The sequence below is a fragment of the Podarcis pityusensis genome (assembly GCF_964106645.2).
Source record: "Podarcis pityusensis genome assembly, chromosome: 7".
Lineage (NCBI taxonomy): Eukaryota > Metazoa > Chordata > Lepidosauria > Squamata > Lacertidae > Podarcis > Podarcis pityusensis.
Window position 1 is genome coordinate 10,974,819 of NC_138031.1, and position 24,861 is coordinate 10,999,679.

Sequence of the window (24,861 nt, forward strand, 5' to 3'; positions counted from 1 at the left end):
CTGTACTGTCTGGCATATTTATGGATGGGTATACGGAGGATCCCATCCATGCAGGGCGCATGGCAGGAATCTGCATGGTTGAGCATCTGCTGAGGATTCACTCCCACCCAACCTGCTGCAATACAGGAGCAGCTCACTTGTTGGGGGCAGAGCACAGAAATAGCCTCCTGGCAGTGGTGTCACTGCTGTTTACCAGGAGGGCGAGTGGGCTGTGTTGGTGACTGGTTCACCACACCTCAACCAGGGTGATGTCCTTTTAGGATTGAACCTGGGACGTTCAGCATGCAAACCCGGTGTGTTCTTCCCATTGATTCAGGTCATCTCTCTCCCACTCCCCACAAGACTCCTGAGCACAGACATATCCAGAACCGTGTTCAAATAGTTTTATTTATTCATTATTATTTATTACATTTGTATACCACCTTTAGGGACGCGGGTGGCACTGTGGGTTAAACCACAGAGCCTAGGACTTGCAGATCAGAAGGTCGGCAGTTCGAATCCCCGCAATGGGGTGAGCTCCCGTTGCTCGGTCCCTGCTCCTGCCAACCTAGCAGTTTGAAAGCACGTCAAAGTGCAAGTAGATAAATAGGTACCACTCCAGCGGGAAGGTAAACAGCATTTCCGTGCGCTGCTCTGGTTCGCCAGAAGTGGCTTAGTCATGCTGGCCACATGACCCGGAAGCTGTACGCCGGCTCCCTTGGCCAATAAAGCGAGATGAGAGCCGCAGCCCCAGAGCCAGCCACGACTGGACCTAATGGTCAGGGGTCCCTTTACCTTTACCTTTATACCACCTTTATCTTCCAAGAATCTCAAGGTGACTTACATGGTTCTCTTCCTCCCCATTACATCTTCAAAACAACCCTGTGAAATTGGTTAAGAGATGATGACTGGCCTAAGGTCACCCAGTGAGCTTCATGGCTGAGTGAGGATTCAAACCCTGCTCTCCCATGTCCTAGTCCAATACTCTAACCATTACGCCACCCTGGATCTCAGTCATAGAACTGTAGAGTTGGTTGGGCCATCTAGTCCAACCCCCCTGCAATGCCAGAATCTTTTGCCCAACGTGGGGCTCAAACCCATGGCTCTGTGATTAAGAGCCTCATGCTCCACCAACTGAGCTATCCAGCTCTACGTATTTACCCAGGCTTGTTCTGAGTCACAATCGTTCTGGGCGGCTGCTTGGCTATGTCTTTAAAAGCAGCTGCTGAAGACGGCTTGATCAGCAGCGAAAGAAACAAAATCCAGCCACTACAACGGAGCCATCTGGCGAGGAAGAAACGGGCAGATGTGCATCCCCTTCCTTTGCTGGATTCCAGTTCTCCCCTTCTTCTGCAACGCCTAATATTTTCTACCCCATTGAATACCATTGCATCTGGCTTCCAGTAATTTGATTGCCTCTCCAACTTGATGGATGATAACCTCCTTAATTCTGATAGCTGCATCACATTTTCCCTCCCCCTCCATAAAGTTCAGGGAGCAGACTCTGATATTAATGATACAGCCTCATGCTTTGTATGCAAGAGGTCCAAAATTCAATCCCCAACATCTCTAACCTCAAGGACTCCAGGTAGGAATATTAAGAAAGACTTACCTGAGACCTTGGTGAAACACGGAAAAAGCAAGAAGTGTGCTCTGAACAAACTATCACAGTGTGCTCTGATCTATAGGAAGCTGGCTTGTATTGAGTCAGAACGCTGATCCACCTAGCTCAAAATAGTCCACACTGACTGGTAGCAGATCTCCAGGGTTGCAGACAGAGTCCTTTCCCAGTCCTACCTGGAGATGCTGTGGGACTGAACTTGTGCATGCAAAGCAGATGTCCTACCATTGAACTACATCCCTTCCCATTGGTACCTGCCGATGACCAACATCCAGGCACAATCAATACATGAAGGGAGGCGGGAGTTGCGCTGGCTGACCTCATCCCTGAGCGCCACACATTCATCAGATCTTCTGTGCAGAGCCTCCATGGATGTTGGTTGCCTTCGTGAGATTATCGTCCAATGAAATCATCGTGTTACATACAAAAGCTGGCGAGAATGGGCAGAAGTTAAATCCTATACCACACAACTGAAGATGATGGAAACACAGCCCAAACAACGTCAGTGCCAGACCACAGAAGTACAAGGGTTCTTTGAAATAGTGATAGACAGACCCACTCAGATCTACTCCAGTATTAATCCAGTGATCCAGCCTCTGAACTGGGCATGAAACAGACGGAGGCCTGTTGTTATTGTTGTTAATTAAATTTCTATACCACTCTTCATCTGTGGATTACAGGGCGGTTTACAACATTAAAATGCAAAAATACATAACAAACTCCGTCCCACACATACAGTTTAAAAGGCCGGAGACTGGGGGTTTTTTGTCACAATTTTTTATTGATTTTCATACAATTTAACAAATTCAACTCAGTTTCCATACAATATTCCCTTAGCATCCTCATCCTTACTTCCTGGATGCTTCTGTTCAAATCCTTTTATCTGCTGCCTTAAATGTAATACAGCAGTACCTCAGGTTACAGACGCTTCAGGTTACAGACACTTCAGGTTACAGACTCCACTAACCCAGAAATAGTACCTCGGGTTAAGAACTTTGCTTCAGGATGAGAACAGAAATCACACAGCGGCAACAGCAGGAGGCCCCATTAGCTAAAGTGGTACCTCAGGTTAAGAACAGTTTCAGGTTAAAAATGGACCTCTAGAACGAATTAAGTTCTTAACCCAAGGTAAAGGTAAAGGGACCCCTGACCATTAGGTCCAGTCGTGCCCCACTCTGGGGTTGCAGCACTAATCTCACTTTATTGGCCAAGGGAGCCGGCGTACAGCTTCCGGGTCATGTGGCCGGCATGACTAAGCCACTTCTGGCGAACCAGAGCAGCACACGGAAACGCCGTTTACCTTGCTGCCAGAGCGGTACTTATTTATCTACTTGCACTTTGATGTGCTTTCGAACTGTTAGGTGGGCAGGAGCAGGGACCGAGCAACGGGAGCTCACCCCATCGGCAAGTCCTAGGCTGTATGGTTTAACCCACAGTGCCACCCGCGTCCCAAGGTACCACTGTACTTATTTCTAGAACATATGTCCTACATTAGATTCCTTTATCGTTCTCATTCCTTTGCTTATATTTCCAGCCCTGCCTGCGGTTTCATTTGACTATAATATTTCCTCAGAGAATCCTAGAGATTGTTTAATTAGTCAGAGGACTGGGAGAAGAGGGATGTTTTTGACTGGTGCCTAAAGATTTGACGTGTCGGAATCCGAGGGACTCAGTTGCAGCACTGGTATAGTCCTCCTTGTCACCTCCCACCTTCACCTTAGGAGAATAGTAAGAGCCCTGTTGGATTAAAGACCCATTTAGTCCAGTATCCTATTCCTAAAGTGGCCAACCAGAAGCCCAGAAGGAGCAGAACCTGAGAGCAACACACTCTCCCTCCTTCTGCTTCCTGGCCACTGGCATTCCTAGGCAAGTCACCTCTGGTTTGGGAGGTAGGCCAGAGCCATCATGGAGAGTAGCAGTCGATAGCCACATCTTTCAATAGTTTGTCTAATCCCCTTTAGTAAAGGTAAAGGGACCCCTGACCATTAGGTCCAGTCGTGACCGACTCTGGGGTTGCAGCGCTCATCTCGCTTTATTGACCGAGTGAGCCAGCGTCCAGCTTCTGGGTCATGTGGCCAGCATGACTAAGCCACTTCTGGAGAACCAGAGCAGCACACAGAAATGCTGTTTAGCTTCCCGCCGGAGTGGTACCTATTTATCTACTTGCACTTTGACATGCTTTCAAACTGCTAGGTTGGCAGGAGCAGGGACCGAGCAATGGGAGCTCACCCCGTCACGGGGATTCGAACCGCCGACCTTCAGATCGGCAAGTCCTAGGCTCTGTTTAACTCACAGCGCCACCCGCGTAATCCCCTTTAAAGCCACCCAATTGGGTGGGCATCACAACACCTTGCTGGAGCAAATTCCAGGGCAGAAATCTGTGCTGTGTGACGTCCTCTTTCCCTCTGCAAAGCTGGACAAAACTGACGCGTGAGTCACAAGCGAAGGACTCCAGGGAACACGAGCTCCCAGATGGCTTGGGGCTCATCTAAAATAGAAACAGGGAGTGGGGTGGATATGGAAATGTCCCCCTAATTTAAGAATTTGATGCATCTCTAGTTAATTATGATTTATATAGTGCCATCTGAGTACAAGGGGCCAGGTCCCTGCCCTTGAGTAGTTTACTATCTAATACAGTGGTACCTCGGGTTAAGAACTTAATTCGTTCCGGAGGTCCGTTCTTAACCTGAAACTGTTCTCAACCTGAGGTACCACTTTAGCTAATAGGGCCTCCCGCTGCCGCCGCACTGCCAGAGCACGATTTCTGTTCTCATCCTGAAGCAAAGTTCTTAACCCGAGGTACTGTTTCTGAGTTAGTGGAGTCTGTAACCTGAAGCGTCTGTAACCCGAGGTACCACTGTATTTGACACAGGAAGCAAGAAAGGGAAGGATAGCGTAAACAGAGAAGTGATGGGTCAGTTGCACATGCTTAGGTTTAGTTAGAGTCTGAGGTAGGGCATGAAAATGACCGTATCGTTACGAACTTGGGAGAGCCAGCCTGGATAATATCATTGGGTCCCTTCCAGTCCTGTGTTTCTCTTTATCCATGGTGGGATGATGATGATATTCATGTCCACACCATAAAAGCAGTGTATAGCTGCTTTGCAGGACATCTTTAGTAGAAATGTCTAAAGAGTAAAACCCTACACCATGGGTAGGCAAACTAAGGTCTGGGGGCTGGATCTGGCCCAATCGCCTTCTAAATCTGGCTGGCAGACAGTCTGAGAATCAGTGTGTTTTTACATGAGTAGAATGTGTCCTTTTATTTAAAATGCATCTCTGGGTTATTTGTGGGGCATAGGAATTCGTTCATTTTTATTTTCAAAATATAGTCCGGCCCCCCACAAGGTCTGAGGGACAGTGGACCGGCCCCCTGCTGAAAAAGTTTGCTGACCCCTGCCCTACACCAATCTGAAGTGGAGTTCCTAAGATGGCGCCTTGTACGCCTCCTTCCGGCAGATGAGCTGATGCCGAACGTATTGCTCTGCTTTCCTTTGGACTGCATCAGCGAGAACAAGGGAGAGTCTTGTCATCTGGGCAGCCCAGGACCTCCATGCACACTGCCCAGGCCTGCGTCCCAGAGAGGTCACTTTGCTGCTGCTAATGCAACAGTTTGACTTCACCCCTGAAGGTGCACTCCATTGTCTCTTGAGACAGATGGATGCCAACAATAAGTGATGGTGCTCTCTGGAAAATGGTGGGGTTCTTCCTGGGACGAAGAGCAATAGGCTAAAGCAGAGAGTTGGGGGTGTGAGCTGGGCTGATGCTGGAAACGAAACACAGAGTCATGTCTGCTCTGTGCTGGATCCCAAGCTGTGGCTTGGGGGCTTCTCTGTAAACCTAATGGAGAAGCAAGATTTGTTGGGGTGTTAATGCTGTGAGCCCCTCCATCCTATGCTTAGGTTGTGCATAAAGGTAAAGGTAAAGGGACCACTGATCATTAGGTCCAGTCGCGGACGACTCTGGGGTTGCGCGCTTATCTCGCTTTAGTGGCCAAGGGAGCTGGCGTACAGCTTCCGGGTCATGTGGCCGGCATGACCAAGCCGCTTCTGGCGAACCAGAGCAGTGCATGGAAACGCCGTTTCCCGCCGGAGCGGTACCTATTTATCTACTTGCACCTTGATGTGCTTTCGAACTGCTAGGTGGGGAGGAGCTGGGACCGAGCAACGGGAGCTCACCCCTTCGCAGGGATTTGAACTGCCGACCTTCTGATCAGCAAGCCCTAGGCTCTGTGGTTTAACCCACAGTGCCACCCGTGTCCCTTGTACATACATATGTATAAATGAAACCATATATCTGAAAGACACCACAGTCTCTGCTAACCTTCATTCCAAGACAGCCAAAATCTGTGCAGCCACCCCTGGAGTCTCCAAGCACTCAGAGTCTGGGATAGCACACAACGGTCATGGAAGACGTCATGGAAAAGGTGGAATTGAGGAGGGATCTGAATTATGTTAAGACCAGTGTCCTGGGATGCAGTTCCAAGCATACAAGGCAGCAAGGGAGAACGGAAGGATAGGTTTGGACAGTGGAAGGTGGCTGAACTCGAGGAATTAAGATCACAGGCATTGATATAGGTGGGCGGGTAATAATAATAATAATAATAATAATAATAATAATAATAATAATAATATATTTATACCCCACCCATCTGGCTGGGTTTCCCCAAAGGCAGCAGCTCTGCTGTCTGCTTGTTCTACCCTGCTATCTAGGTGTGTGTGTAGATAGCAATAATAAAATAAATACAATTGCTAACTAAAAATAGTGCACAACCAGAGTGGCTATAATTTTCAGAATAGCTTTGAGAATTTGTTTCTTTATGCATAGTGAAAAAATATATTTGCAGTCTGCTGTTAGACTAGCATTTTTCTCCAATAAAAGTAATTTGGGAACAACCACAAAGATGTGTGTAGATTTATCAGTCTGCAGTCTACAACTGGTTGCTGGGATGCCCTGTTCTGTGGTCAGCGCTTGGGTGCGACAGCCCTTTCAAACCTTCCCATACTGCTTCTGATTCAATATTAGGAAAGGCTGAGGTGCGTGTGGTTGGTGGAGCATTAGTCAGCCGGGATTACGTTTGCATCTTGCTGAAGAAATGTTACCTTGTGTTCTTTTATCACCAAAACTGATAATAAGATCATCGTTTTGGCATCGACGCTGCCATTTGTTATTTGGATACGGCGGGGGGGGGGGGGAGATAAGGAAAAATTAATAATTGGCTGGCTACATGCAGAAAAGCCTACGTTCTGCTCTGATGCACTACCCGCCATCTGGCAGCCATGAGATGTTGCTGGCAATGTATGGGCCATCCATCTAGTTTGGGAGCCACGGTTCTTGATAGCTTTCTTTTCCCATTTCCAATCCATCCTTTGGGCCGTAACATACATTTATTTGACACTGATATTGGTTATATACATGAGTGCAATAGGAGAGTCCCGGGAATTATGGTTTATTACCCGATTGCCTGATTTGCTCCCATGCATGTTTACTCAGAAGCAAGAACTCAAGGAAGAAGCCCTAAGCCTACTAGCAGAGCATAGGCTTCGCTTGCATGGAAAAGATTCTGTGGCCAAACCCCAGCTCCTCCAGAATGGCAGAGTTGGATGGGACCCCAATCTAGTTCCTAGTCCAACCCTCTGCAATGAAGGACTATGCAATTGCCCCATGCCTGGATCGAACCTGCAACCTTGGCATTATCTGCACCGCACTCTAACCAACTGAGCTATCCAGTCAGCTGAAGGACTTCAAGTAGAAGGGTCAGAGCACTGCCAGTCCATATAAAGCCCAGAGGTAGCCAATGTGGTACCCACTAGATGTGTCGGGATTACAGTGTCCATTATCCCCGACCATTGGGCATGCTGGCCAGGGCTTGTGGGATGTTCATCAACATCTGCAGGGCACATTGGCTACCCCAGGAAAATAATAATATTGCTGGCCCAGATGGGCCATTAGTCTGAATCAGGTTTTTTCTTCCAGTGGCCTCAGTTGGAATTTCCCCCAAGTAAATATGCACAGGGTTGCATCATGCTGTGAATAGACCACAAAGGGCAGTCAATGGATTATACACCTCAGTCTAAGAACATGTTTTTGGGCTTTTGTGTATGATTACATTCTAGCTCAATTGGTTGGAGTGTGGTGTTGGTAACACCATGGTCACAGGTTCGATTCTCCTATGGACAGCTGCACATCCCTGCATTGCAGGGGTTGGACTAGATGATCCTCAGGGTCCCTTCCAACTTCACAGTTCTATCATAACAGGTTCACATCCTGGCATCTCACAAAAATGAGGGGAGGGCACTCTGCATGTCCCTTTGCAAATTCAGAAGGGGGCGCTCTGCACGTGCTTTGGGGCACTCTTTGCAAATTCAGAAGAGGACCCCTACGTGTGTTTTAGGGACACTTTCTCGCAAATCCTCCTATGACCGAGCCCTGGGAAAACAGGCGTCATCACAGACCGTTCTGAAAATCATACCGATGAACGCGGCTCCTTTCGGGATCCAGAAGCTGCTGCACCGAAGGTGATCGTGCAGGTGTGTGTCTCTGTGTGACGGAAGCACCCCTCCCCGGTCCCCTCCCCCTCGCAGCCTCCCTTTTCTCCCGACAGCCTCCCCGCACCTCCTCCCAGCCCGAAAGCCGCGGGGAGTCCCGGCAACCCCCTAGCCTGGCCTCCTCCTCCTCCCGTCTCTTACCAGAGCCAAGCCTGGAACGGAAAGAGAGCGCCACGAAAACAGCCAGCTTGGCGGCGCGATCGCCGCTACTGCCTCTACCGGAGAGAGGGGCAATCCCTCGCGCCTGGTTCTGGGGGATTCACACCCACCCACCCACCCCCTCCCTTTATTTTATATTTTTGCACCCATCGGCAATCGCGATCATAAAAGGTGGCGGGTAGAGAGCGCACGCCAGCCTCCTTTCTCGCCGCCGCTCTGTGCGCAATTACGCGCCGGGCGCTCGCCAAACTGGGCAGGAGGAAGAGGAGGAGGAGGAGGAGAAAGAAGAGAAGGAGGAGCCGGTTGAGACGCTGCTGCGATTTGCTGGCTTCCCATCTCTACAATGGACCACGCCCTACGGTGAGGTTGGGCAGGGCTGGGCGGAGAGAGAGAGAGGAGAGAGAAAACTCGCTCCCTGGCTGGCATCGGAAGCTGGAGCGCGCGAGGAGGGTCGGGGGGCTCCGCCGGGGCTCTCATGCGTCGGGCTGGGAAATAAACCCTGCGATGAGCTGCTCGCCCCTGCCCGGCTGGACCAGGTGTTGTTGCCGCTGCCAGCTTCCTCTCTCTTCCTCCTTCTCCTCCTCCTCCTATTCCTCCGGAGCATCCTCGCCGCTGATGCCTCCTCGGTGCCCGCGGAGCTGATGCCCATCTCCCCTGGGGAGGCGATGACCTGACGGAGGATGTGATTCCCTCGCCCTTCCTTCCCTTCCTTCTCCAGCTCTCCCCCCTCTCTCTCCTTCCTTGCCCTGCCCTGCTGGGGAGGGGGGAGCCCTCCCCTCTCCCTCCCCCCCAGAAAATCGGAGGGTGGGCGCAGACCATGGCCTTTGGCTCCCCGCGGCTGCTGTTCCTGCGCACCCCTTGCTCACCTCTGAGGACCAGGGCAGAAGAAGAAGGAGGAGGAGAGGAAGATGGGACTAAAATCCAGGAAGGCGGCGGCGGCGGCAGCAGCAGGAGCATCCCCGCCGCTACCACCTCCAGGGGCTGATGGTGGTGGCAGCGGCGGCCACGTCGGGGACGAGAAGAAAGTGGGGCTGGCCGCTGGGGACCTGGAGCAGGGCGCTCTGGCTCTGGGCGCCGGGGCAGACAAAGATGGGACCCTCCTGCTGGAAGGGGCGGGCAAGGAAGACGGTGGCAAGAGGTCCGCGCAAGGGATTGGGCTGCTGGCCAAGACGCCGCTCAGCCGACCCGTCAAGAGGAACAACGTGAAATACAGGCGGATGCAAACTTTGATCTACGACGCCCTGGAGAGGCCGAGGGGCTGGGCGCTGCTCTATCACGCCTTCGTGTGAGTCGCTGCTGGCACCCCATGACACCTGGGCGCGCGGTTGATGGATTGCTTGCGCGATGGGCCAGGGTAAAATGTTCGGGGGGTGGGTGGGTTGGATGGGACCAGGGGTGAGGAATCATGTCCATATGGGTTGGCATTCCTCAGTGGGATGGATATTAGGAGGGGGGCTGTCATTTGGTGGGCCGATGCCACGATGCCAACAACAACATGTTTCTGGTTGGGTTCTAGCAAGCTGCAGACCCAGATCCTGGAACGGAGAGCGTAGCTTTAGGGCCGTTTCCCACGTTATGTGGCAGCACACACGGGTTTGCTGCAGCAAAGGGGTGTGCAGACAACCCAGCCGGGAGTTGCACTTGATCCCGGGCTCCCAGTAAGATGCACGTGTCTGCAAATCCACCTCGGTGGTGTTTTGCGTTTTGTGCTGAATGTAATGTGTGAATCAGCCTTTGGGAAGGCTCGTGGCACGCATGTAATGCTCAGAGATGCTTCTCATTCACGTGCCTCTTTTACCCAAAGGGCACTTTGCAAGAAACCGTGGTGGTTTGTAAGGGCAGAAAAACACCCTGGTAAATAAATCTGGATTGGTGATGGCGGGTTGTGGGTTATCGGCATAGGAAAAAAAGCATATGAATTCTGGGTTGTTGGGGAAAACGCGTGACAAGCATTTGCTTTCTGAGGTGGACTGATCGCTATCAATAGCTAGTGTGCGTTTTGATAACGGAGTTAAATTGTGACACTAGGTGATCGGCTGGGTTCTTTTCCTGCAAGGTAAAACCTTCCACGATGTTGGATGATGGAAGCTCGTTGCAAAGATAGAAAGCATGGCTTTATTTTCTTCCTGTAAAAAAAAAAAGGGGGGGGCACTCTGAGCCCTCGAGAGATGCAACGCCTGAAGATGTGAGGGCTGTGATAACGTAATGTTATCTTGGTCACATGGAAGAGAACATGTTTTCCTGAAAGTCGAAAGCGCTCAAGGTGTTGTGGGGAATTTGCCATAGAAACAGGAATGTTTGATGATCTGGCTGTGGTGCTTTATCATTCTAGTCTAGGCAACAGCCTCATGGAAACTTGTTGTCAACAAAAAGAATTGCAGGCGGTTGTTTGGGTCCCTGTGTGTGTTTCTCCGGGAGCAACACTTGTGCTCTTTTTTTTGGGGGGGGGCGATATGATGTTCTCTGGGGAGTTTGTAAAAAGGCAGGTAGATTGAAAACGCTGCTTCAAAGATGCTTCTCCAGATGGGTTGTGAAAAGGTTTTTCGTTTTTTAAAAAATGAGATGCCCCTGAAACGCACCTCTGCAATTAAATATGGAGATGAATAAGCTTTTTTCTGTTTTTAAGGAAAAGCAAGATCAGCGAGAAATTAAAACAACAAGGAAACAACACTGCTTTAGCGGATCGGACCAAGAGTCCACTTAATACTGGATTTTCTTTTCAGCGCTGGTCAGCTGCACTACATCCACAATCTGGGTGTGAAGGTGGTTACTGTCTGCACCTGCTGTTTGCAGGTATACTTCCCTTGGGCATGGAGGTTCTCTATTATGAATCGTGGCAAACTGATAACCCACCATACTTTTATTTAAATATCGAATTAATTGACAGTGATCAATAAGGTTTCTGTGCATTACTAACAACTCAACGTTTTGCAGTGTGGAGAACTTTGCAAGAAACAGACTTATACCAAGGACATGGGTGAAATGAAAGGGTCACACACCAACTGTATTCCACAATATAAAAGCTGGAATATCCCCTAGCAGCCGAATGGCATCTTTAGTGACTGGGGCCACACCCACACCATGGATTTCCCAAAGAACTCTGGGAACTGTAGTTTGTTATGGGTGCTGGAAATCATAGCTCTGGGAGGAGGCGAACTACAGCTCCCAGGATTCTTGGGGAAGGATGTTCTTTGAATGTGTGATGTGGCTTATCGTGCTGTGGGCTTTTGTGAAATAAATATATCCAAAATGCAAAAAGGGCAAATGGAAGGCTGACGACTATGTCTCACTTTTAGTATGGGTACATTTAGTGTGGCTTTCCTGCGTAAAACCAGTAAAATGAATGGTCATGAAGAGTCGGACATGACTAAACGACTAAGCAACAACAACAGCTATGGAACAGTGCAGGGCCTGTGTAGAGAAACCACACGTATTTTTACAGATGTCAGGCCAGTGCAGTGGTTGCAGTGTTGGACTTAAAGCTGAGAAGGTGTGGGTTCGAATCCCGGGTGGGTAACCAAGAACCCTTGTCGATCTTAGACCAGTTGGTATCTCACAGTCAAGTCTGCCTCACAGGGGTGTTGTGAGGATACAAAGGGAAGGAGACTCACTCTTAGGTCCTTGGAGGCATGGTGAGATGATGATGAAGATGATGATGATATTAACAGCCACACCATAAAAGCGGTTTATAGCTGTCATGTGGGACATCTCTGGGAGAAGAAACGGCTAAGAAGTAAAACCCTACACAAATCCGAAGTGAAGTCCTTAAGACAATTGGATGGCGCCTTGTATACATACAGTGGCACCTTGGGTTAAGAACTTAATTCGTTCCGGAGGTCCGTTCTTAACCTGAAACTGTTCTTAACCTGAAGCACCACTTTAGCTAATGGGGCCTCCTGCTGTTCTCATCCTGAAGCAAAGTTCTTAACCCAAGGTACTATTTCTGGGTTAGCGGAGTCTGTAACCTGAAGCATATGTAACCCGAGGTACCACTGTACTTCCTTCCGGCAACTCCTGCAGCCAAGCTGGTGCTGAATGTCTTGGTCTGCTTTCCTTTGGACCCCATCAGCGAGGCCGAGGGAGGGGTGATCTTGCCCTCTGGGCAGGCCAGGACCTCCATATACCCTGCCCAGGCTTGTGCCCCAGAGTGGTCACTTCCGTGCTGCTAGCACAGCAAAAACAATGCGGGAGGCAGCAGTTACAAGGTCTCAGCAGCCACAGCAGGTGCTGCGATTCTCCAGCTTTTGGCTTCACCCCCCAGAGGTGCACTCCGTTGTATCTTAAGACCGACAACAACAAGAAATACATAGCAGTGTTTGTAGTGTGGGCGTTCCAATTGGTCTAGAGCAGTGGTGGGGAATGTGTGGCCCTGCAGATGCTACTCTCATCATTCCTGACCGTTGACTGTGAAGGTTGGAGCTGATGGGAATCCAACAGCATCTGAAGGGCTGTAGGTTCTCTTACCCAACCTAGAAAATGTTGTGGAGGGGCATATAACAGTCCCATGAATGAAACTTAAGAGGGCTTCAGGGGTTGTGAGCAGGGGTGTAGGAAAGGGGGTGGGTGGGTCACCCCAGGTGCCATCATGGAGGGGGGTTGACAAATTATCAAGGAACAATTACTGCCCTACTAGGGCGGTTCATAATTTTTTTTTTTAAATGCCTGCTCCAAAGGTCTTATCTTACCACACTAGGGATTATATAGCTATATAAGAAATTTCATGCATATCAGTTAATAACTTGACCCTCCTCCATGAAAATACCTGTTTACTTGGCCGTTTTCCTATGTTGTGAAGGCTGAAATTTCAATTCAGTGGAGCAGGGTCAAGATATTAACTGATATGCCTGAATTTTCAGATACTGCAGGTTCCACATAATATCTGCACTGCATTGTTTCCTGTGACAGCACCTGCACTTTGGAACTCCCCGCCTATTGCAACAAAGCATGTGCCTTATCTAGACTCTTTTTGGGCACCAGCTAAAAGCATTCTTCTTTAGGCAAGCATACCTAGATGTTTAGGAAGTTGAAGTAATTTTAATCTTAATATTTTAGCTTTTGTATGTTTTAAAGTAGGATTGTTAATTTTTTATTTTATTTTACTGCTGTGGTGTTTTTTTGTGTTTTGGTAAACCACTTTGCAGGTTTTTTAAAAAATAAAATTTATTAAATAAATAAGCAATAAATATAAATAAAATAACACAAGCCAAAACACAATCCATCCTGTAGATTTAAGTATCTGTTCATAGTCGCCTACTTGTTATCAGAGGCCCAGAATCCACATTCCTTTGTTGGAAAATATGAAATAACGTAAAACCAGTTTTGCAGGCAAAAAAATCAATTTTAAAAAAATCAATGTGTGTGTGTGTGGGGGGGGGGTTGACAAGAAATTTTCCTCACCAGGTACCACCCGACCTTCCTATGCCTCTGGTTGTGAGGTGATGTGAGATTGATGATACCGATTCCGGATACACACCCCTACCAAGAGATTTGCATGTTGTCTGCAGAAACTATGGTTCTGGTTCTCCAAAGACTGGATGAAATCATCACCAGAATAGTTAACATTGAGAAACAATTGGATACTAGTTCCTCCCCTTTAAATGCCCAAGGGCTTAAAAGGATGATAAGAAATGACTCTGTTATCAACTCACCAACTCAAACGATGGATGAAGTGAGGTCCTATCAAGTCTTGCAAACGAACCAGATAATGCTTGAGATTCACCGATACACTCATAGGTGGATGAACCGCAGACAAATTACTATGTCCTTGTCTCAGCTCCTAAATTACCATTACCGAAATGTAGATCTAGAAAATTTCCACTTCCTGCCTGCCTTGAGAAACACCACGCGCCTATTTATGACCTTTAGGTCATCAACCCTCCCATCTCGACTCATGGAGATAAAGGATACCCTATGGTGGTTCCATTCTCTCCGCCCAGTGAGGGTATTTAAGGACGAAACTAGGAGGCAATTGGTCCCTTGCATAGAGTCAAAGCTAATGCGGATAAAGGAAACCAAGCTCAACACTAGAAATACTAATTGCCCGAAGGAAGAAAAGAACTCTGTAAGCCTAGAATTACAAGACCTGAAGAAGAGGCTAATGAGTATAAAGACTGAGATTTCTACCCAAAATATAAGGACAGTAGAGCCTAGAGCACAATATTTAAAGACGTCCAACAGCTCTTTATCCCATAGAAAGACATCAGTGCAACTCCCTGTTCCTTTTTCAAATGACACCAAATTAGATGAGGAATTTGGCGCCTCCGACATTTCTATGGGAACAACACCTAAAGAACTCTATGTTGCTGACAATCTGGAGATATCCAGCACCAAATCTACATCTGGACGTTTGCCTAATGTTCCAAAAACTTATCAGAATGATCAGCCTTCTCTACTGAACTACTGGCGAGACAGGATGGACAGATCTTCCGAATTCGAATCTGGCTCTTTGTTGGCCAGTGATCCACATTTTATAACACATACCTCATTAATACTTCCACAGCCACAGATAGAACCAATAATCCTCCAATTAACCTAGGAGGGAGAGGGGGATTGACAGTTAATGAAACACCATGGGACTGTCCCCCCCGCTTGGGGTGCGGTTGGTTGGGTTTTATCTTCTAGGGATTCTTACCCTATCAGACCTCCACCTCTTTCCCATACCATTTTGACCCAGGAGTCCTGGCCCAAGGATGACTTGTTATTGAGGGGATGTTACCCATCTATTGGGGAGGCTAGTATGGGATCTGGGATTTCCACAATTGAAGGGCTAGGGAGGAATGGCGGTGGGGCTAGATATCTCTATCGGCGAAGGGTTTCTAGGTGCAGTGATCCTCGAACCCCTTCCAATCTACACCCCATCCCAAGGGATGAGGGTAGGGAGAGCAAGGATCACACACCTCCGTCATTGGTGCTGTGCAATGCCAGGTCCATAGGCAACAAAACCGCCACCATGTGTGACTTTTTTGTCTCGCAGGGGATTGACCTGGCTTGCGTGACGGAGACCTGGGTACGGGAAGGCGAAGTAGTCTCCCTACATGAGATAACACCCCCAGGTTTCTCTGTCCTCCATCAATCGCGGACTGTGGGTCGGGGGGGAGGAGTAGCGTTGTTATTCCGGGAGGATTGCTCTTTCAGAGCTCTGCCATCACCGACGATCTCTGGCATTGAATGTGTTGGTCTTGTGTGGGGCACCAAGGAGAGCTTGGCTGTCTGGCTGGTGTACCGACCACCCAGCACACCTGCAGCCCCCCTGTCAGACCTGCTGGAGGTGGTGGTGGGCTGGGCCTTGGAGTTTCCAAACCTACTGGTTTTGGGAGACTTCAATGTCCATGCTGATGCCGCTCCCTCCTCACAGGCTCTGGACTTAGTGACTTCCATGGCAACACTAGGGCTCTCCCAGTTTTGGGCCCCACTCATCAAGCAGGCCACATGCTGCATCTGATCTTTGGGGCTGGCATAGATGTGATCATGCTCCCCGCTGTGGAAGTGCCTTGGTCTGATCACTACGTTCTGAAAGCCAAGATTGACTTCCCACTCCTCCCCGGCTTGGGTGGCGAACCTATTTGGGCTCGTCCGCGAAAACTGATGGTTCCTGATAGATTCCGACAAGCCTTGCGGAACCCTGCTCCTCCTGGCGACTCATTAGATGACCTTGTTGAGGACTGGAATAACCGGCTCTTGGCAGCTATTGATGAGATCGCGCCTAAGCGCCCTCTGCGACCCCGTCGAAACCGGGCCCCTTGGTTTACTGAGGAGCTCCAGAAAATGAAGCAGGATCTCAGATGGCTAGGGCGAGTATGGCGACGGACTCGTGACGGAGCCTCAAGAACATCTTATAGGACGCTTATGAAAGCCTATGAGATGGCTATGAAAGCTGCTAAGAAATCTTACTTTGCAGCTTCCATTGCATCTGCTAGCTCTCGCCCGGCACAACTTTTTAGAATAATTAGGTCAATAACGTCCTTAGGAGGACAACCAAATTTAAGCACAAATTCGACCCACAGCTGTGAGGCATTCGCGAGCTTTTTTGCGGAGAAAGTCCTGTTGCTCCGCCATGACCTCCCTGGCAATTTAGATACAGTGACTGAACTGGAGGCCCCTCGACTGACTTCAGGTCCAGTGTTGGACCATTTCGATTGGATACTCCCTACTGATGTGGATAGATTCCTCCAAGTTGGTAGGCCCACCACCTGCCTCCTTGATCCGTGCCCGTCTTGGCTGATTAGGGAGTGTCCAGATGTTGCGCGGACCCCCCTGGTTGAAATTATCAATTTGTCCCTTGAGACGGGGACATTCCCAGGGGAACTGAAGGAAGCAGTGGTGTGTCCACTCTTAAAGAAAACTTCATCAGATCCCTTAGACCTATCCAATTACCACCCAGTTTCAAATCTTCCATACCTGGGTAAGGTAATTGAGAGAGCGGTTGCTGAACAGCTTGGTAGGTTTCTGGAGGAAACATCGGCATTAGATCCATTTCAGTCCGGTTTCCGTCCTGGTTTTGGGATGGAGACAGCTCTGGTTGCCCTAACAGATGATCTCCGTAGACAACTGGATCGAGGTGGGTCAGGACTGCTGATCCTTTTAGATTTGTCAGCAGCTTTTGACATGGTCGATCATGATCTTCTGGACCACCGCCTTGCAGACGTGGGGATACAGGGCATAGCCCGTAACTGGTTGTGCTCTTTTATTTCTGGTCGGGGACAGAGGGTGGCACTAAGGAGGGAAATGTCGTCGCACCACTCCTTGGTGTGTGGAGTGCCGCAGGGCACAATTCTCTCCCCGATGCTTTTTAACATCTTTCTGCGCCCTCTTGCCCAGATTATCCGGAGCTTTGGGCTGGGCTGTCACCAATATGCTGATGACACTCAGCTCTATCTGCTGATGGATGGCCACACCGACTCGGCCCCGAACACACTGACGAGATGCTTGGAAGCTGTGGCTGGATGGTTTCGAGGGAGCCGATTGAAACTAAATCCTTCGAAGGACAGAGGTCCTATGGCTAGGTCGGGATGGCATGGGGATGAGGGACCAACTCCCTTCTCTTGCGGGGGCCCAATTAGTGCCATTGCCGTCCGTTAAGAGTTTGGGTGTAATCCTTGACGCCTCCCTTTCCATGGAGGCGCAAGTTACAGCAACAGCCAAGGCGACATTTTTCCACCTTCGCCGCATCAAGCAGTTGGTCCCTTACCTTTCCCGCCCCAACCTGGCCACAGTGATCCATGCGACGGTCATCTCCAGGCTTGACTACTGTAATTTGCTCTACGCGGGGCTGCCCTTGAAGCTGTCCCAGAAACTCCAGCGGGTACAGAATGCTGCAGCGAGGCTCCTCACGGGGTCTCTGCCATGGGAGCATATTCACCCAGTGCTTTTCAAGCTACACTGGCTCCCGGTGGAGTACAGGGTCAGATTTAAGGTGCTGCTTTTGACCTTTAAAGCCCTTCACGGCCTAGGACCCTTGTACCTATGGGACCGCCTCTCCCGATATGCCCCACAGAGAGCCTCAAGGTCCATAAATAGCAACATCCTAGTGGTCTCCTAGTGGTCCCGGGCCCTAAGGAAGTTAGATTGGCTTCAACCAGAGCCAGGGCCTTTTCAACTCTGGCTCCGGCCTGGTGGAACGCTCTGCCTCACGAGACCAGGGCCCTGCAGGATCTGATTTCTTTCCGCAGGGCCTGTAAGACAGAGTTGTTCCACCTGGCCTTTGGCTTGGAGCCAATTTGATTCCCTCCCTCCCTTTCTTTTTTCTTTTCCTTCTCCTGCGATGAGGCTACATTTTAATATTTTAATGTTCCATTATTTTAAAGTTGTATTTTATTTTTGTTTTTAAGTTGTAATCATTCATCTTGTTTTTATTATTGCTTGTAAGCCGCTCTGAGCCCGGCCTTGGTTGGGGAGGGCGGGGTATAAATAAAAAATTATTATTATTATTATTATTATTATTATTATTGCCTGGGGATTGTGCATACAGTACTCTGAGGGGCAACTTGGTCGGTAGAGAATGAGACTCTTAATCTCAGCGCCGTAGGTTTGAGCTCCACCTTGGGCTAAAGATTCTTGCATTGCAGGGGGAAGGACTTTCCCAAACTTAGGACTCCAGCTGTTTTTGGACTACAGCTCCCATCATCCCTAGCTAGCAGGACCAGTGCTCAGGGATAATGGGAACAGTAGTGCAAAAGCAACTGGAGACCCAAGTTTGGGAAAGCCTGGACTCCATGATCTTCATGGTCTCTTCCGACTCTACAATTCTGTGATTCTGCTCCAAGTTCTCGTGGCAGAGACTGCACAAAACTGACCCCCCAAGGAAGAGCAGGATATATAAATTAGGGCTGGCACGCAATTAAAATCAATCAGTCAATCATTTAAATATTGGTTGGCTGGCTGAATTTGCTTGCCTGTGTATGCGAGTGAAACAAATAGTTTTGAAACAAAAGGGCTATTTTGTTTTTCAATGGTGCTGCAAATGTCGTAGCCAGCATGTCTAAGAAGAGGTCCTGTCTTGATCTTGACCTTCCAACTCTAGAATTCTGTGATCCTATGGGACGTTCCTTGCTGCTTGAGGGAGAAGGGAGATTGCCTCTTTTAAGAGGACCAAGAGTCTGGAAACCAAGCCTTAGGAGGAGCAGTTGAGGGAGTTGGGTGTGTTTATTCTGGAGAAGAGAAGACTTGAGAGGAAAGGCTCTCATGGAAGATGGAGCGAGCTTGTTTTCTGCTCCTGCTCTGGAGAGTAGGACCTGAACCAATGGATTCAAATTACAAGGAAGGAGATTCCCACTGAAACTTTCTGATGGTGAGAGCTGTTCAGCAGTGGAAGATATGGTGGACTCTCCATCATTGGAGGTCTTTAGCCAGAGTTTGGGTGGTCATCTGTCAGGGATTCCTTAGCTGTGATTCCTTGATTTCCAGGGGGTTGGACCTGGACAGTGGAAGATATGGTGGACTCTCCATCGTTGGAGGTCTTTAGCCAGAGTTTGGGTGGTCATCTGTCAGGGATTCCTTAGCTGTGATTCCTTGATTTCCAGGGGGTTGGAGCTGGACAGTGGAAGATATGGTGGACTCTCCATCGTTGGAGGTCTTTAGCCAGTGGTTGGGTGGTCATCTGTCAGGGATCCTTAGCTGTGATTCCTTGATTTCCAGGGGGTTGGACCAGATGACCCAGCTCTTCAATTCTGTGATTCAAAGGTGCTACAATTCAAGATGGTCGTACTAGTGTGCCAAGACTCCAGTAGCCACAAAGCTGGCTCCACCAGCATCAACCATCTTGGGCCATATGATCAGAAGGGCAGCCCTGTTTGTGGTGCTGCTTGGTTGGGCGTCATCGTCATTTTTTTATTTGTATACCGTCTTTCTATCTTACAATACTCAAGGCAGTTTACAAGCTGAAGAAACAAAAAATGTACACCTTATAAGGATCTAATGCAATACAAAAACGTCATAATAAAACAAAACTTTAAAATAAGCAACCTACGTCAAAAAGTAACATTCAGCAATTAGAGTAGTATAAAATAATATCCACATATAAAAGTTAAACAGAAATCCACTCAACAGTTACAATAAATAATTTCTAAACTATGATCAATAAAACAACGGCAAGCCACAGTACATAAAATAATACAATACAAATTGAGAAGCAGAGACTAGAGGGTGGAGCAAGGCAGGTGGAAGGAGGCCTTGCCTGATGGAGTCTCTCCCCTCATTGACCCATAGCAGGGTCTCCTCAGTGGTGTCTACCTGTTTGTGAAACGCCCTCCTTGTTGAGGTGTGTCAGTCTCCCTCATTATTAACATTCGGGAGGGATCTTTAATAATAATAATAATAATAATAATAATAATAATAATAATAATTTATTTATACCCCGCCCATCTGGTTGGGTTTCCCCAGCCACGCTGGGCGGCTTCCAACAAAACACTAAAATACAATAACCTATTAAACATTAAAAGCTTCCCTTAAAAGGGCTGCCTTTAGATGTCTTCTAAAAGTTTAGTAGTTATTTTTCTCTTTGACGTTCCACAGGGCGGGTGCCACTACCGAGAAGGCCCTCTGCCTGGTTCCCTGTAACTTGGCTTCTTGCAGCGAGGGAACTGCCAGAAGGCCCTCGGCGCTGGACCTCAGTGTCTGGGCAGAATTTCTCTTCCCTCAGGCGTTTGGTGGCTGAAAGAGGCTGTTCCTGGTAATCTTGAAATTATTAGCCATGAAGATATGTGACTGTTGTTAAATGTTCTCATTTTTTTTTTTTTTTTGCAGTAGTTTTCTTCTTTGCCACCATTCATTTGGGATAAAAAAGTTATAAGAACGAATAGGGTGGTGCTTCGCATCTGCAGTTTTTGAGTGCTTACAGCCTACAGAAAGTTCGGCTGCCTGATTAATCAGCGTCTTTAGTTAGTTGATGAAAAGTTTTTAAAAATAGATTCATGCAACCGATGAGTAGCCTTGGATATAAAGAAACCCCTTGCAGTTCTGTCTTGCATGTAGGACCCACTATGCTATCCCTTTCCCCCAGGAATACTTAGTGTGTTATATTTTGCTAATACTTACTTCATACTCACCATGGCTAAAATTCTCTTGCCATTTGTCTATGTCTCAGCTTGAATATTTATTACTGGAGGCAATGATGCACTTCCTTATTTTGGCAACACTTCGTGGCTGGGGATACGCAAGTTTTATGTTTAATGGAATCTTTTAAAACCTGTTTTACGTAAATGCTTTTTAATCTTTAACGTGTTCTGTGAGCTGTAGCTCAGAGTAAACCCACTGGAATTAATGGGCATGGCTTACTTTTGTTGATTTTAGCAGGTCTGCTCTCAGTTGGACTTAGTTTTGCATATATGATAGATATAGATAGATGATAGATAGATAGATAGATAGATAGATAGATAGATAGATAGATAGTATTCCTTTTATGTTTTATATTGCACACTTGTGGACAGTAGTGCCGGGTAGTGGAAAAGAATAATTTGAAATATTAAAAAAAAGCAGAAGAAAATGTTAAGAACTGTATTGCTGGATCAGTCCATCTAGCCACAGGACTGTATAATGTATGGAGTTCTAAGAGACCCCAATAAGTCATCTAGACCAGGTAAAGGTAAAAGGACCCGTGACCATTAAGTCCAGTCGTGGCCGATTCTGGGGTTGCGGCGCTCATCTCACTTTATTGGCCAAGGGAGCTGGCATACAGCTTCCGGGTCATGTGGCCAGCATGACAAAGCCGCTTCTGGCGAACCAGAGCAGTGCACGGAAACGCCGTTTACCTTTCCACCGGAGCAGTTCCTATTTATCTACTTGCACTTTGACGTGCTTTCGAACTGCTAGGTTGGTAGGAGGAGGGACCAAGCAATGGGAGCTCACCCCGTCACGGGGATTCGAACCGCCGACCTTCTGATCAGCAAGTCCAACGCTCTGTGGTTTAACCCAAAGCACCACCTGTGTCCCTAGACCAACCCCATGCTTAATGCAGGACCCACAATGCAAGATGCTCTGCTTAAATATCTCCAGCAGCAAGCAGAGCCCTAAATACCTCCAGCAGCAAAGCCCTGCCACTTTCTGAGGCTGTTTCTGTGCCTCTGTCCAACTGTTCTTCGGAGGGTTTGGCTAATGCTTAGCCAAGACCTCATTACTTGCAGTTTCCATCCATTGCTTCTCTAGCCTTGCCCTTTGGAGCAACAGAGCCTTGGTGTTTCTAAGAGCCCAATGCCTACAAAGCAGGGCATGAAATCAACAGCCCTCCCCGTTAGACCTCAGACGCTGCGTGGCTCAGTGGTAGAGCATCCGATTTGCATTCGGAAGTTCTTGGGTTCAATTCCTGGCATCCCCTGGTAGGGATGCGAGAGACCCATGCCTGAAATCCCAGAGAGCTGGTGCTAGTCTGTGGAAGCAGTACTGCACTAAATGGTCCAATGATCTGACTCTGGATAAAGCAGCTTCCTCTTATTCAGAGTTACCTTGCCTTTGAACATGGGTTGTCCTTCTTAACTAGCAGCTCTCAATGGAGAGCTGGTGTGGCTTGTTCAAGTCAAGTAACCTTTATTGGCATTCCATAAGAACATTCAGAATACATTCAGAATAGATAGGCCAGTGCGATCTTGTCGCCACCCCAATGGTACAGTCACCCGCCAAAGGGCAAAAGAGGCAAGTAATCCGCCTCATCTCTGTGGGTTTCCAGCAAGGGCAGGATCCTGTAGCATACTTTGGCGACAAAAAATCAAATAGAGGAACTTAGCTACTGTCTTGGTGAGCTCCTGGTCTCTCCCCTGTAATAAGAAGTGCATAACCTCCGTCTCTGGTTTCCATGTTGGAATACATAGATGGTCTAGAAATTGTTGGCAGAGATCATCATACATTTTACATTTAAGGGCCATGTGAGCTAAAGTTTCCACCAGGTGGGCATCGCATGGGCAGATCCTATCTCCTTCTGCCAAACCCACAAACCTACCCCAAAGAAGGTTAGAAGGATTAGAATTGAACTTAGCCAGCGAAAAGACCCTTCTTTCTTGTGGATTAAACGAAAATGGTAAATAATTAAGATTAAATTCCTGCACCCAAGAGAGTCGAAAATAAAGAGGGGAACATGTTTTTTCCGCAGCTGAGATTAGTTCCTGGCGATCTATGTCCCACAGCCTAGTTTTTAACGTGGTCTTGGCGACTGGAAAGCCACAGCGCCCAGGAGATCCTCTGAAAGCCCGAGTTGCTGTATCCTTGTGCAAAACAGTTGTAGCCCTGGGGAAGGGCTCTGAGCTCTGAGTCAGGGAGCTCCCAGTTCGAATCCTGCCCCTGCCACAAACTCACTATGTAGCTTTAGGCAAGGTTCTCCATCTGCACTATGTGAAGGAGCAGTAAGACTGACTTGCCTTATAGTCTTGTTCTGATATCATCGATTCATTGAGTTGGAAGGGACCCCTGAGGATCATCTAGTCCAACCCCCTGCAATGCAGGAATATACGGGGATTGAACCTGCAACCTTGGCATTATCAGTACCACGCTCTAACCAACTGAGCTATCCAGGCTGTAGGGATCACGTGAAACTCTTTGAACGCTTAAAAGCACTGTGCAAACATTGCAGATTATTAATTGCCATCAGCAGGTTGGCCCCTGGGTGACTATTGCCAAATCTTGCGACCATGAATCCCAAACATTGCAGTGCATGCAGGAAGACTTTTCTGTCTTGCACTCCAAAAAAGGTGGGGAGGGAGAGAGACAGATGTGGAAGAGCGATAGCTCAGCAGATGAGCATCTGATCTGCACGCAGAAGGTTTCGGGTTCAAGTAGGGCTGGGAACATCCCTTATCTGAAACCCTGGCAAGCTAGTTGGACTAGTGGATCTGACTTGCTATAAGGCAGCTTCCTATGTTTCTAGGAAAGCCAGCAGATTTGGGATCTGCTCTTCATCACCTTAATATCCCTTACTTTCCTGGAAACCTCAGAGCAGCGCATATGCAACTCCAGTGGTCTCCGCAAAGGAGCTTTTGCTGTGCCCCAAGCATGTGACTGAGCCCTTTCCATTCTGCTGAGATACTCCGACTTGCTCTGAAAACCTTTTAATGACATGCCGGGGTCAATGTATTATTAATGGTAGAATTAAGGGTTCTGATGTTGCTCTCCTGCAATTTCTTCTTCTTCTTTATACAGTTTAGGCTATGGAAGGCGGCGGGGAAACATAAAAAGCATCTTGCTCAAAACAGTCAGAGATTTCAAATTTTTCGCCCAATTATATTTTATTAAGTTTCAACATTTCAAATATGTACAGTCAAAACACATTTTCACCCCCCTTTTATTTTTGTTGACATCTCACCACCCTCTTTCTCATGGAATTCTTATTTCTTCCCCTTCTGCCTCAGCCTATCTATCAAATCACAACCACAATATTATAATCCATTGCTTCTTTTGCTCATAGCTCAGATTCTGCTCCCAAGTTCATCATACTGTAATATTCCTTTAAATGGTCTGAAAAGGGCATCCATTCTTCCACGAAACACTCATCGTTAGATTCGCTTAATTTTGCTGCTAATTTTTGACAGTTTCGCATAGTCCATTACCTTATTTATCCGCTCTTCTTTGGTGGGAACTTCTTGCTTCCATTTCTGCAAAAGTTAGTGATTTCAAATGGCCCGTCTGCAACCAGACAATAACTGAGTACAGTGGTACCTCAGGTTAAGAACTTAATTCGCTCCGGAGGTCCGTTCTTAACCTGAAACTGTTCTTAACCTGAGGTACCACTTTAGCTAATGGGGCCTCCCTCTGCCGCACGAGATTTCTGTTCTCATCCTGAAGCAAAGTTCTTAACCCAAGGTACTATTTCTGGGTTAGCGGAGTCTGTAACCAGAAGCGTATGTAACCCCAGGTACCAGTGTACTCTGTTTTTTATTTAAGCATCTTTTCCTTTCTCCGTTATCTGCTTGCTTCCTTGACTGCTTCACACTTCATGGAGAGTCAGTGTGGTTTAGTGGTTAAGAGCGGTAGACTCGTAATCTGGTGAACCGGGTTCGCGTCTCCGCTCCTCCACATGCAGCTGCTGGGTGACCTTGGGCTAGTCACACTTGTTTGAAGTCTCTCAGCCCCACTCAC

General features: G+C 48.0%; 1 protein-coding gene across 1 annotated transcript in view; it reads left to right on the plus strand.

The window, feature by feature from the left end:
- Positions 1-8,275: 8,275 nt before the first annotated feature.
- KCNQ3 (potassium voltage-gated channel subfamily Q member 3) overlaps positions 8,276-24,861 on the plus strand; it is a 175,632-nt gene continuing 159,046 nt past the window's right edge. The window contains exon 1 of the mRNA XM_081012929.1: positions 8,276-9,592. Coding sequence (XP_080869055.1) covers positions 9,216-9,592 — 377 coding nt within the window. The 5' untranslated portion in view covers positions 8,276-9,215. The remainder of the gene's footprint in view (positions 9,593-24,861) is intronic.